Below are 13,929 nucleotides of genomic sequence, written 5' to 3'. Positions count from 1 at the left end.
TGAGAGGGCGTGTGGGGACAGGCTGGGGAGAGATACTGGTCAGTGCCTGGGAAGGCCCTGGCTAGTATCAGAGCTAGATACACAGGTTACATACGCCATGATCGTTAGAGCGAGAGCAATAATTCTAGCACTAGACCTCCCTCTGTAACTCTAAACATGTAACCTGTAAAAAAAATTAAAGCATCACTTAGGACAGTGGTCATCACCCCCGTCCTCAGGGCCCACTAACAGGCCAGGTTTGCAAGATAACTGAAATACATCACAGGTGATAGTATGCTGCTCAGTGATTGCAGTATTCTAGTCTGGGCCCCCGATAAAAGGGTTGATGACCACTGGCTTAGTATGCAAAAAAAAATTGTGCTAACTTTAGTGTTTTTAATGATATAGAGATATACATACATACATACATACATACATACATATATATATATATATATATATATATATATATATATAATATGTTTGTTATTTTTGCTAGAAAATTACTCAGAACTCTCAATTAATTATTATAAGCCCTGTGATCTCATCCTCTGTCTGCTGCAGAGTGTGTCAGCTTGTATTTATACTGGCTGCTCTGTATGTAGCTTCTGACGGCTGTGCAAGCAGTCCTATATCTTCGGAACCATAAATGATAGGAGCTCCATATTTTGACCAGTTGTTGGGATGGTCTTCAGCTACATACCCCCCATGTGGTGTCTCTGTGTCCCCTGGTCACCAAGCTACAATCCTCAGTCGATCATCTTTTTTTTATTTATTTTTTTGGGCAAATGGGCCTATGGGCCTATTTTGAGAAAGGGGCCTGGAGCTGCAGCTCCAATTGCCCCTATGTTAACCTGGCCCTGACTGAGGTGTCGGTCCCTTTTGGGTCCCACAAGCCGGCCCATACTGCTAAGGGGTTTCCTTACGTAACTTATTTTGATAAGTTTATAATCAAAGAATGGGCACGACCGCAGAGGGCCTTTTCTGTCCTAAAATGCATGGGGTCTGTTACCCCTTTGAGGAGAGTCAAAAAATCATCGCCTGATTTGGCTAAAATGCAGGTCCGCAGACCAGACTTCCAAGAATACTCTGGCGGATTTCCCCTTCCAGGGAGAGATGCTATTTGGAGCCTCGCTGGAGGACATTATTAAGAATGTCACTGGGGGTAAGAGCACGCTGCTCCCACAATCCAGAAAGGGTAAGGAGCCCACGCTATAGGCCAGGGCCCTCCTTTTCTGCTCAGAAGCATGTTTTTTCATCAGTCTGGGCCCGCAGGTAAGCGTTCCCAGACCGACAAAGGGCCAGCTGAGGGACAAAAGAGTCCCTGGGTTCGCAAGCCAAACAAGCCTGCAAACAAATCTGCGACAGCATGAAGGTTTGCCCCCGCCTGACTCTCGGGTGGGGGTTCGCCTGCGCAAGTCTTCAGCTCGATAGACCGCCCTGCTTTCCGACCAGTGGGTTTGCAAAGTGGTTTCATCTGGGTACAAGATAGAATTTCTTTCTTGTCCACCAAACATTTTTTTTCCCTCAAACCATCTTTTTCCGACTCGTCGGAACGCCCTATTTGGGGCAGTGCAGGACCTGCTGTAAGGCGGCGACCTGGTCGTCCGTTCACACTTTCACTCCGTTTTTACAAGGTTGATGCGCATGCATCTGGGGATGCTTGCTTCTGCCGCAAAGTTTTGCAGGCGGCCTTTTAAGGTTGCAACTCCTCCGTTAAGGAGCTCTGTTTGTTTTAGGGGGAAGTTGGTTTGCTTGCTGTGCCCGCCCCTCGTTTTGTTTTTTACACTGCTTGGGGACGTCCCTACTGTCAATAAAGGAGCTTTGTCCGTCCATGAATGAAAGAAAATAGGATTTTTGTACTCACCGTAAAATTATTTTCTCTGAAGTTCATGGACGGACACAGCACCCACCCCTCCTTTTTTTATGTTTGTACTGCTTTTTGACGAACCGAGCTGCTAGATGCAGAGGGACTGCCCCTTGGGCGGTACAATTCAGCTTTGCTGTGTTACATGTTTTTAACTGTTTAACATGTCTGCCTAGTCCTCTTCTGATAGACGGCATATAAACCCTACTGTCAAGAATAAAGGAGCTGTGTCCATCCATGAGCTTCAGAGAAAAGGACTTTACATTGAGTACAAGAGTACAAAAATCCTATTTTTTGTTTGTTTTTCAACAAAAGCGTAGTTTCTCTTTAAAGTGGCTAGAAAAGAAGGGTATTGCTTAGACTCCAGTGATCCCCATTAATAATAAAAAATAAAAAAAAAATAAAAATGAAACTCATCAATGCTACAACTCATTGTAGTGTTTCTGTAATTTAGCATTTTATTTATTGTTCTTTCAGGTCTATCTGGCAGCTGGCTTGACTGGCTTATCCCAACTCTAATTCTTTGGTTGGTAAATGGAGTGATTGTCCTCAGTGTTTTCATGAAACTGTTGATCCATGGGGAGCCAGTGACAAGGTTGCATTCTCGTTCTTCGGTGAAATTTTGGAGACACCGAAAACAAGCTGATTTGGATCTTGCTCGGGTAGGTTGTGCATCTTTTTTTGTAGCTCTGTAGCAGCTGTCTTTGAAATCCTGATCAGCCAACAGTGAAATTGTATGCAAAGATCTGATATTGTCACTCTTAATGCACACTGTTAAAAAAAAAAAAAAAAAAATTAAAAGTAAGCCAACTTATCCCAACCCTTGCAAATTCACATTTGCTGAACAGCTTGTTCTACTTGTAAATGTAATGCAGAAATATAAACGGAGTGCACAAAATATAGTAAATTGGTCTCATCGCTCCAGTTTTTCACTGATATACCCTGCAGCAAAGTTTTTGTATTTCACTCAGTGGCTCATAATACTTCATCAGGAAAAGTGTGTGTCGAGTGTACAAATAGAACAGTTAAAGGATAATTTAGTGTAATTGATGTGCTGAATATTATCCTAACTATACCTGCTCTTTCATATTTTAATAGGGAGATTTTGGAGCTGCAGCATTAAATCTGCAGACTTGCCTTTGTGTACTTGGTCGATCTCTCCCAGCTTCCCGCTTTGACCTTGCATGCAGCCTGTCCTGGAACATTATACGTTGTAGTCTACAGAAAGTAAGCTTGGTACGCTGGCTACTGAAACGTACACCTGCCAATTGTAATAAAAGAGAATTTCAGGATGAAGCTGAAACCAGCGCTCGAGATGCTGCCCTCGTTTATCACAAGCTGCACCAACTGCATTTAACGGGTAAGACAAAAATATTTGAAAAGCCTTTTCATGGCTTTTTTTTATTATGCTAGTGTACTTGAGCTTTCATTACCTTTTTGTGTTATTTACACTTTTCCTTTAGGAAAATTGCCCTCAAGTTGGCGATGCTCAGGTCTCAACCTTTCTCTGTGTGCTGTCAATTTAGCTGAGTGTGCAGGTGACAAAATATTTCCAAGTTTACTTGCAGAAATTCACCTAACTACAGCTGTGCAGATGAAGATCAGCTTCTCTGGAAGGTTTTCTTTCTTGGCTGTAAGTGACCAGTAACCTCTGAATTGCATTGTAAATTCAAGATTTCCTGAGTAGCACTTTATAATAAATGCTGTATTTATGGCAATGTTGGATTTAGTCATGGATCTAAACAAGCATTTTCTGTTTCACTCAGTATTTATTCAGAACAATATACCTCAAACCTCTGGGTGGCTAAATCTCCCCTCTATCGAAGTAAAGCAGCTGGCCCCCACTATCGTGTGTTCCCACACTACAAACTACTGAAATAGACCCGAATTAGTGCAGCTATGTTTTTCCTCACAATTATCTTCTCAAATAGTGTTCATATAAAACACAAAGCAATACATTGCTTAGTTACACCATGCTTACAATTGGATACCTTTTTAAAGGAGTACCCCAAAATGTGCAACAGTTACTCGCTATAAAACACTTTGCTGCACTGGAAATAAAATGTCTGTTCGCTATTATACACTCCACCATGCTGAAAATAAAATGTTCATTCACTAGAATACACTCCACCGTGCTGGAAATTAACTGTCCTTATATTGTCGCACAAAGCAAAATGTGTTCAGAGCAAGTTCTTTTGAGCGTAAATGTGCATCAGTTCTTCCACTGCAATCTACTCCTTCACCTTCTGATAACACTGCACCCAAATGTGCTCTCACCTTTTGTTACCACCATCTCTTATCCAGGAGATAACACTCAGGACAAAGCAAATAACATATTCAAAGGACTTTCCATAACAAAATATACGTATTTAAAAAATTTAAACCATAAAACTTGCTTTTATACGTGCACCATTCCTTGTGCACACAGATAGCTAACATAAAAATTCTCCGTCAGTATCAATCCTGTACCGTGTGTCCTGTTCTCTGCTCTATTCTATTGTGTCCCTGCGCGCTGACATCACCTGGCTTCCGCTACGTGTTACAACTCATGACTTCCTCAGGGGCTCCTAAGGTGGAGCATGTGACAATTTCACAGACACCCTGCTGCTAAGCTGATTTTGGAAGTTGAGGCAGTTTTAGGTAGTTGCAGGGGTATTGCTTATTATTTTTTTTTTTTTTTTTTTTTAATATACAGCTGTTATACAGGAGCCAGTCCAAATTCTTATATACACCACTAAAAGCTTTCAGCCTAAATTGGTTATAAAGGCTGAAGTTTTTATTTTATTTGAACTTATTGCATTAAGGTAAAAAACCTTTAGTATGCAGCCCCCCCCCCCCCCTATACTTACCTGAGCCCCGCTCTTGATGCAGTGTTGTGCATGAGAGAAGAGGCTCTCTCGACTCATCTCCTCATTGGCTCAGATACAGCAGTGAAAGCTATTGGCTCCTGCTGGTGTCAATCACAGCCAGTGAGGACGGAGCAGAGGGTGAGGCCGTGCCACGCTCTGTGTCTTATGAGCACACAGAGCTGGCTCGGGAGCGAACACTTAGAAGTGCCGCCATAGCAAATAGCTTGCTATGGGGGCAATCGGCAGACATAAACTAACATAAGCAATCGGTAGACGTAAACATTTTGGCATGTTACAAACATGTTATACTTGCCTGCTCTGTGCAACCATTGGACAGAGCAGGTAAGTATAATATGTTTTGTTATTAAAAAAAAAAAAAAATCAAAAAACAATTATGAACCTTTACGATCACTTTAACTGCTTCCCGACCACCACACGAGGATATAAGTCAACAGAATGGCACGGCTGCGCAAATGGGTGTATATATACATCCCCTTTAATTTGCGAGCGGTGTGGTCGCGAGCTCCTTGACCATGTCCGCGGGACTCGCGGACTCTATGTCCGCCGGTGTCCTGCGATCGGGTCACACAGCTGAAGAACTGGGAGATGTCGGTGTAAACACAACATCTCCCTGTCCTTCCCCCTGACATGTCACTGATCGTCTGTTCCCTGTCATCGGGAACAGCGATCAGTGATGTGTCATGGCAAGCCACGCCCCTTAACAGTTAGAATCACTCCCTAGGTCACACTTAACCCCTTCAGCGCCCCCTACAGGTTAACCCCTTTACTGCCAGTGTCATTTTTACAGTAATCGGTGCATTTTTATAGCACTGTTCGCTGTAAAAATGACAATGGTGTCAAAAGTGTTTGATGTGTCTGTCATAAATCGCTGATCTAGTAAAAAAATTTTTTTTTTATATAAATGCCATAAAACTATCCCGTATTTTGTAGACGCTATAACTTTTGCGCAAACCAATCAAACGCTTATTGTGTTTTTTTTTTTTTTTTTTACCAAAAATATGTAGAATACGTTTCGGCCTAAACTGAGGAAATATATATATATATATATATATATATATATATATATATATATATATATATATAATATATTTTTTTTTGGGGGGGGGGGGATATTTATTATAGCAAAAAGTAAAACATTTTTTTTCCCAAATTGTCGCTCTATTTTTGTTTATAGCGCAAAAAATAAAAACCGCAGAGGTGATCAAATGCCACCAAAAGAAAGCTCTATTTGTAGGAAAAGGATGTCATTTTGTTTGGGAGCCACGTCACATGACCGCGCAATTTTCAGTTTAATTGTCACAGTGCCGAATCGTTAAGTGGCCTGGTCTTTGGCCAGCGAAATGGTCCGGGGCTTAATTGGTTAAGGAATGATGACACTTATAATAATCGTGGCCTTTATGGTTGTGCATTATTGGCCATCCTAGTGCAAGTCCTACTCCTTTATCAACTTCTGGGAGAATGTGCCTGCCTAATGCCTACCCTTAGGCCGCAGTGAGGTTTTAAAGAGTCCCGTGCATTTTTCAGTCTGGTTCAGGTGCGATTTCAGATAAAAATTTGCACCTGAAGCAGTGAAGAGAGTTGCACCTCTCTGAAACCGTGACTGCATATATGTGAACAGAGCCTCACTGTCTTCCTAGAAAGCTTCTGTCTTTATTGTTGAATGTATTGTCAATTTGCTTGAGGTTGTGCACTACTTTTTTTTTTTGTTTTTTTTTTTTTTACGGTTGACAAAGTTGCTATTTGATGTCTATAATGTAAGATACCAGGACTGTTCCTTTTTAACATGCTTTAATATGGCTTCTATCATTCAGGCATATTTTCTTGGCTGTGCACAAAGCAATAACTCTACTGGTGAGTGTGATTCTTTACCAGAGTCTTTGCGATGGCTCACACACCCAATGGGGAAACACTTCTTTATCCACTTTAATTGGACACTGAAGAGTGCTGCAAAGGAGCCTCTCTACAGCTCCTCAAGAAATCCTGGTAAGAGAAACTAGAGCAGTATTCTGTCCTGCTGTAAAATGACACAATTTTAGGATCACTTCTAACAAGATTGTGGAATATTCAAACCAATGCACAAATGTAACTTGAATTTACTCAACTTATTAGTAAAGTGCACTGTGTGTGTGTGTGTGAGAGAGATATAGATGCTTATGCTTTACACATACCTCTACTTTGTTTAAAAAAATAAATATACATTCTGTATTGGCTTTCCAGGTGCCCATATTTTATATTAATATAGAACATTAACCACTTAAGGACCGCCCACTGTATATATACGTCCACAGAATGGCACGGCTGGGCAGATGGACGTACCAGCACGTCATGTACATCTACCCAGCCGTGGGTCGCGGGCGCGCGAAGGTCCGAAGCTCCGGGACCCGCGGACCTGATTGCCGCTGGGGTCCCGCGATCGGTCCCCGGAACTGAAGAACGGGGAGAGCCGCGTGTAAACACTGCTTCCCCCGTGCTTCACTGTGGCGGCTGCATCGATCGTGTCATCCCCTTTATAGGGAGACACAATCGATGACGTCACTCCTACAGCCACACCCCCCTACAATTGTAAACACACACTAGGTGAAACATAACCCCTTCAGCGCCCCCTGTGGTTAACTCCCAAACTGCAACTGTCATTTTCACAATAAACAATGCAATTTAAATGCATTTTTTGCTGTGAAAATGACAATGGTCCCAAAAATGTGTCAAAATTGTCCGAAGTGTCCACCATAATGTCGCAGTCACGAAAAAAATCGCTGTTTGCTGCCATTAGTAGTAAAAAAAAAATTAAAAAAAATGCAATAAAACTATCCCCTATTTTGTAAACGCTATACATTTTGCGCAAACCAACCGATAAACGCTTATTGCGATTTTTTTTTTTTTTACCAAAAATAGGTAGAAAAATATGTATCGGCCTAAACTGAGGAAAAAATTTTTTTTTTATATATTTTTGGGGGATATTTATTATAGAAAAAATTAAAAAAATATAGATTTTTTTTCAAAACTGTCGCTCTATTTTTGTTTATAGTGCAAAAAATAAAAACCGCAGAGGTGATCAAATACCGCCATAAGAAAGCTCTATTTGTGGGAAAAAAAAGGACGTCAATTTTGTTTGGGAGCCACGTCGCACGACCGCGCAATTGTCAAAGCGACGCAGTGCCGAATCGCAAAACCTGGCCTGGGCCTTTAGCTGCATTTTGGTCTGGGGCTTAAGTGGTTAAAAGGAAAAGATTTGTGTTCTGTACATAAATTGTTTCTATGACAAAGATGGTACTAAACAGTTTTTTTTTTTTTTCAAACACAGCTGACCCCATTGCTCAGATCCATCGAACGTTTTGTGAATCCTTGCTGGAGAAAGCATTGTATTCGCTTGCAAAACCAGAGAGCAGTAAAGTGTTCCAAGAAGAAGAAAGCTGGTATGAGCAATTTTGATACTGTATATGTTTAAATGCGTAGCCAGTCCAGAAATGCATAATAAAAGACCTATTATTATTTTTATTATTATTATACAGGATTTATATAGCGCCAACAGTTTACGCAGCACTTTACAATATAAAGGGAGACAAAACAGTTACAATACAATAAAATACAAGAGGATTAAGAGGGCCCTGCTCAGAAGAGCTTACAATCTAATAGGATGGGGCAGGTGGTACAAAAGGTTGTAACTGTGGGGAATGAGCTGATGGAAGTGGTAAAAGATTAGTTGGAGACGTGATAGGCTTCCCTGAAGAGGTGAGTTTTCAGGGATCGCCTGAAGGTAGCAAGAGTAGGGGATAGCCGGACAGGTTGAGGTAGTGAGTTCCAGAGGATGGGAGAGGCTCTGGAGAAATCCTGGAGACGAGCATGGGAGGAAGAGACAAGAGAGCTTGACAGTAGGAGGTCTTGAGAAGAGCGGAGAGGACGGTTTGGGATATGTTTAGAGACAAGATTGGTGATGTAGCTTGGGGCAGAGTTGTGGATGGCTTTGTAGGTTGTGGTTAGTATTTTGAATTTAATTTGCTGGGTGATAGGAAGCCAGTGTAGGGATTGGAGAAGAGGTTTGGCAGATACTGAGCGGTTTGTAAGGTGGATAAGTCTGGCAGCAGCATTCATAATAGACTGAAGAGGGGATAGCCTATAGAGAGGCAGGCCAATAAGAAGGGAGTTGCAATAGTCAAGGCGAGAGATAACAAGGGAGTGCATGAGGAGTTTGGTGGTTTCATTTGTTAGAAAGGGGCGAATTTTAGAGATGTTACGAAGGTGAATTCTACAAACTTTTGACAACGATTGGACTTGAGGCTGAAATGACAAGTCAGAGTCTAGGATTACACCGAGTACCCTGGCCTGAGGGGAGGGACTGATGGTTGCATTGTGGGTTTTTATGGAAAAGTCATGGAGGGGGGCACGAGCAGGGGGGAATAATACTAACTCAGTTTTAGAGAGATTTAGTTTAAGGAAGTGGTGTGACATCCATGCTGAGATGTCAGTTAGTAAGTTAGTAATGCGAGAGGAGACTGAAGGAGTGAGGTGAGGAGTAGACAGATAGATTTGGGTGTCATCGGCGTATAGGTGGTATACCTATGATAGGCAGCCTGCAATAAAAACGTATTACTGTGTTTGTTTCCCACATGTATCACAAGTACCTTAAAACTCTTCTTTTGCAGCGAGTTTTCTAAAGCTCAAGAGTACTTGAAGGTTTTAAATGTGTTTGCAGATTCAGTTAGCAGCACCACCTCCCTCCCACTTGGAGGGTCAACCTGCATATTGTCTAATCACAGTAAGTAATGGCAAAGTTGTTCTCTAACTCTACTGTGTTTTTTGGAATGTAGAGTTTGTTTCAATGGCATTTATGATGTCTGTTAAAATTAAAATTTGATTCCAAGCAACAGAAATATATTGAGACTAGCAAAATGTGCCTGTTTGTTCACGATAAATTCCTAAATTATTAAAGTGACCCTCTTGCTAAAATAAAAATGTACTATAATTTGCCCCTGTAAGGACGAGAATGATTTCTTCCCTCCTGCTTTCTGCTCTGTCAATATCTGCAGCAATAAAGAGTTGTGCGTTTTTGAAAATGCAGAACCCAGAAATTCTGGGGGGGAATATTTCTCCTCCCTTGTTCCATGCTCTGGTTCCTCCTGACAGCTCCTGTGTAACAACATTGTAGTGAAGTAGAGGCTGGCAGATTGAACCAGTGAGTGCAGCAGACGACCAGGAATCTGACATTCTGAAAGGAGTTGGATTCTGCAGGATCATCAAGCATCGGTAGCTCCTCACTATTGCAGAGTTCTGTGATGAGGGCCACCAGATAGGTAAATAGTCAATGTTTTCCTTGCAGGGGTTAAATTGACGGGGTTGCTTTAAAATTGTCTTGGTCTGGAGAAGTGTGTGCGGGTACAGGAAGCCTTTGGTCACGCACATGGATCCATAACAAAGCGCTGAGCAAACAGTTTTTGCTATATAAATCCTGTATTATAATAAGGTTGGCTTTCAGTGAACCTCATGAGCTAATAACTTGGTGCAGCAGGTCTTGTTTACAATTTTCCACTATAGCAGAACATATTACTACAGTTGCACTGAACACAACTTACAGCAGCAAATCAAACCCTATAAGTAGATTTTGCATGCAAGTATCAAAAATTGCACAGAGCTTATTCCTTATCGCATTGGTGTGTTCCTTCATTGAGCTTTTTTTTCTACCTGTCTGGAGGGCTCAGATGATGCGGGCCCTGGTCACTCGGATAGTAAGGAGGAATCGTCTGTCGCTGCGCATGAAAAGGGGTTGGTGGGCGCACAATGCCTTAAAAATTGAGGATCCGGCGGGGGCGGCTAAAGAGGTGTCGATCCCTTTTGGGATCGACACCGCTAAGGTGTTTCCTTACCTGTCTTTCAATTTTGTTTATTTACAGGGATTGGGCATGGCCGCAGTGGTCCTTTTCCGTTCCGAGGCGGTTTTCAGTGCAGTACCCTTTTGAGGAAAGTCTGTTGAAAAAATGGTCTTCCTCTCCTGTTGTGGATCCCCCAGTATCTAGATTGAACAAGGCGCCATGATTCCGGTGGAGGGGTCCCCTTCTTTCAAGGACCCTGCTGATAGAAGTGCCAAGGCGGTCGCTCGGTCTATGTTTACAATGGCAGGTTCGGCCCTTCGTCCGGTGTTGGCCATGGCCCTTGTGTCGCAGACTCTTGCTGAGTGGGCTTAACTGTTACACCGTGAGTTGGGTAATGAGCAAGTTTCTACGGTCTGTGTGGAACTGGCAGACCAGTTAGTGCAAGGGCACAAGTATGTTTTGGATGCGGCCTTAGACACAGCCCCGTTACTCTCTAAAATCTCTGGGTCCGGCGTAATACTTTGTACGTTGCTTTGGCTGAAGTGTTGGTCTGTGGACCAAACGTCTAAGAAGGCTCTGGTGGATTTACCCTTCCAGGGTGGGCGACTATTTTGGGGCCACTCTGGATGACATTATGAAGGATATTACTGAGGGTAAGAGTACTTCTCTCCCACAGGCAAAAAAAGGGCAAGGAGCCTCGTCGCAGGCAGGGTCCCTCCTTTTTCGCTCACAATCGTTTTTTTCATCCGCAGGGGTCTGCGGGCAAGAGTTCCCAGTCCAACAAGGCTTCCACGGGGGGACCAAAGTGCCCTTGGCAGCGCAAGCTCGCTGGCAAGCCCTCTTCCGCATGAAGTTTTACCCCCTCCCGACTTGCGGCTGTGGGGTCGTTTTCGAGAGTTTGTGGGCCGGTGGCCTTCCCTCGTTTCCGACCAGTGGGTCTGCAAACTCATTTAGTCCGGCTACAAAATGGTTTCTTCCCTATCCGCCAGACAGGTTTTTCCCCTCCAATCTTCATCTGCCCCTCGTCGGCAGGCTTTGTTGGGGGCGGTGCGGGTCTTGCTCCTTTGGGGGGTGCTTGTCCTGTGCCAGCGTCAGAAAGGTTTCGGGGGGTTTCTATACCAACCTGTTCATAATTTCAAAGGAAGGGGTCCGACTGATCCTGGATCTCAAGGCCCTTAATTGTTGTGAGGGTACGGAGGTTCAGGGTGGAGTCCGTTCATTCTGTGGTGGCCGCGCTTCATCAGGGGGTTTTTCTGGCCTCCCTAAACATTGAGGACGCTTACCAGCATGTCCCCATCTGTGTCAGACACAGGTCGGGGATGCACATTATTGGTTTGTGGCACTCCCCTTTGGCCTGGCCTCTGCTCCCGGGGTCTTTACCAAGGTGTTGGCACCAGTTCTGGTGTTGCTGAGACAGTGGGTGATGGCGGTCGTGGGCTACCTGGACGATCTCCTCCTGTGAGCGGCGTCGGAGTCAGAACTGAGGGAAGATGCAGGCTTTGCAGGAGTTCGGCTGGGTGCTGAACCTCGAAGTCTGTGTTGCTCTCCCGACCCAACGCCTGGAATACTTGGGGTTGTTTTTGGGCTCTGCAAGGGTTTTTCTTCTGCCAGTCAAGCTTCAGACCCTTCACTCCGCAGTGCGGTTGCTGCTGTCCCGCAAGTGGTCGTCTCTACGCTTCTGTATGCGTGTTCTGGGCCTCATGTTATCCACCTTCGAGGCAGTCCCGTATGCTCAGTTTCACACTCGGGGGCTTGCAGAGGGAGATCTTATCCAAATGGGACAAGTCTCCGTCATCTCTGGATTACCAGATACGCGTGGGCCGTCTGACCAGGACCTCGCTTCTTTGGTGGCTACTGTCTCCGGCTCTACGGTCCGGGAAGTCATTTCTTCCTCTCCAGTGGACGGTGATCACGACGGATGCCAGCCTGTTGAGCTGGGGGGGTTCTGTGTCTTCGATACGATGTCCAGCAGCCCGGGGCCGAAGAGTCTCGTCTATCGATCAACGTCCTGGAGTTGCATGCAATCAGATTATGTCTCTCCAGTTGGACGCCGCTTCTGCACGGTCGTCCGGTCAGAATCCAGTCGGACAACGCTTACGTCAACCACCAGGAGGGACGAGGAGCTTAGCAGGCGGCACTGGAGGTCTCTCGCATCCTACAGTGGGCAGAACTTCACGTGCCGGCTCTCTCCACCGTCTACATCCTGGGTGTAGAAAACTGGCAGGCGGACTGCCTCAGCCGACAACTGCTGGATCAGGGGGAATAGTCGCTGCAACCGGAGGTGTTTCGTCTGATTTGAATGCGGTGGGGCATGCTGAATGTGGATCTTCTGGCCTCCCGACTCAATCAGAGCGACTGCCAGTACGGGAGGACCTCCTGTCTCGGGGTCCGATATTCCACCCTGCTTTGACGCCATGGCTAATGAGAGCCAGGTGCTGAGAGACTGGGGGTTGCCGGCTTCTGTGATTCCCACTATGCTGAAGGCGCGGAAATCTACTTTTGCAGAGGATTTATCGCACCTGGAAGGCTTGCATCGATTTGTGCGAGGCTGTGGGATGGCATCCGCGTTCCTATTCAGTGTCTAAGATCCTGGTGTTCCTGCAGCGTGGGGTTGATCAGAAGCTGGTTTTAAGCACTATCAAGGGGCAAATATCGGTTCTAGATATCTTTTTTTTCAGCGGCCATTGGCGACTCACTCGTTGGTGCGTATTTTTGTTTAACGGGTTCAGCACGTGGCTCCCCCAATACGCTCGCCTCTACCTTCGTGGGATCTAAATATGGTGCACTCGGTACTTCAGAAGCCGCCATTCAAGAACATTGGGGAGATTCCTTTACTCACGCTATCTGACGGTTGTGGGTTTTTTTAGTAGCCATTACGTCCGTTAGACCAGTTTCTGAGTTGGCGGCCTTGTTGTGTAAATCTTCTTATTTGGTTCTCCACAAGTAAAAGGGGGTGCTAAGGCCACATGCCACATTTCTACCTAAGGTGGTATCTGCCTTTCATCGAAATGAGGACATTGTTCTTCCCTCCTTGTGTGCTTGACCGTCTCATCCCAAGGAGGTCGTCTTGCATTCTTTGGATGCGGTTCGGGCTCTTCATGTGTATCTGCCGGTTACGGCTTCCTTTCGAAAGGTGGATCCTCTGTTTGTAAATGTGATGGTCCGAGGAAGAGCCTGGCGGCCTCTTCGGCCACTATTTCTTGTTGGATCAGACTGACTATTGTACAGTTCCCACCCCTCGTTCTGGCACTGCTTTGGGACGTCCCTAAGGTCAAGAATGAGGGCTGTGTCCATCAATGAATGAAAGAGAAAACTGGATTTTTTTCTACTCGCTGTAAAATTTTGTTTTCTCTGAGTTCATTGACGGACACAGCACCCACCCCTCCTGTTTTTGTGTTTGTACTGCTTT

At 44.6% G+C, this 13,929-nt stretch overlaps 1 protein-coding gene across 4 annotated transcripts in view; it reads left to right on the top strand.

The window, feature by feature from the left end:
* The window catches only part of SREBF2 (sterol regulatory element binding transcription factor 2), a 156,872-nt gene that overhangs the window by 82,184 nt on the left and 60,759 nt on the right, over nt 1-13,929 (top strand). For all 4 annotated transcript variants that reach the window (XM_040359628.1, XM_040359631.1, XM_040359629.1 and 1 more), the window contains 6 exons: nt 2,324-2,508; nt 2,945-3,206; nt 3,310-3,479; nt 6,528-6,699; nt 8,018-8,129; nt 9,357-9,469. In XM_040359628.1, coding sequence (XP_040215562.1) covers nt 2,324-2,508; nt 2,945-3,206; nt 3,310-3,479; nt 6,528-6,699; nt 8,018-8,129; nt 9,357-9,469 — 1,014 coding nt within the window. The remainder of the gene's footprint in view (nt 1-2,323; nt 2,509-2,944; nt 3,207-3,309; nt 3,480-6,527; nt 6,700-8,017; nt 8,130-9,356; nt 9,470-13,929) is intronic.

Source organism: Rana temporaria, chromosome 7 (genome assembly GCF_905171775.1).
Source record: "Rana temporaria chromosome 7, aRanTem1.1, whole genome shotgun sequence".
In the NCBI taxonomy this organism is placed as follows: Eukaryota; Metazoa; Chordata; class Amphibia; order Anura; family Ranidae; genus Rana; species Rana temporaria.
This window is presented reverse-complemented; position numbering and strand designations above follow the sequence as displayed.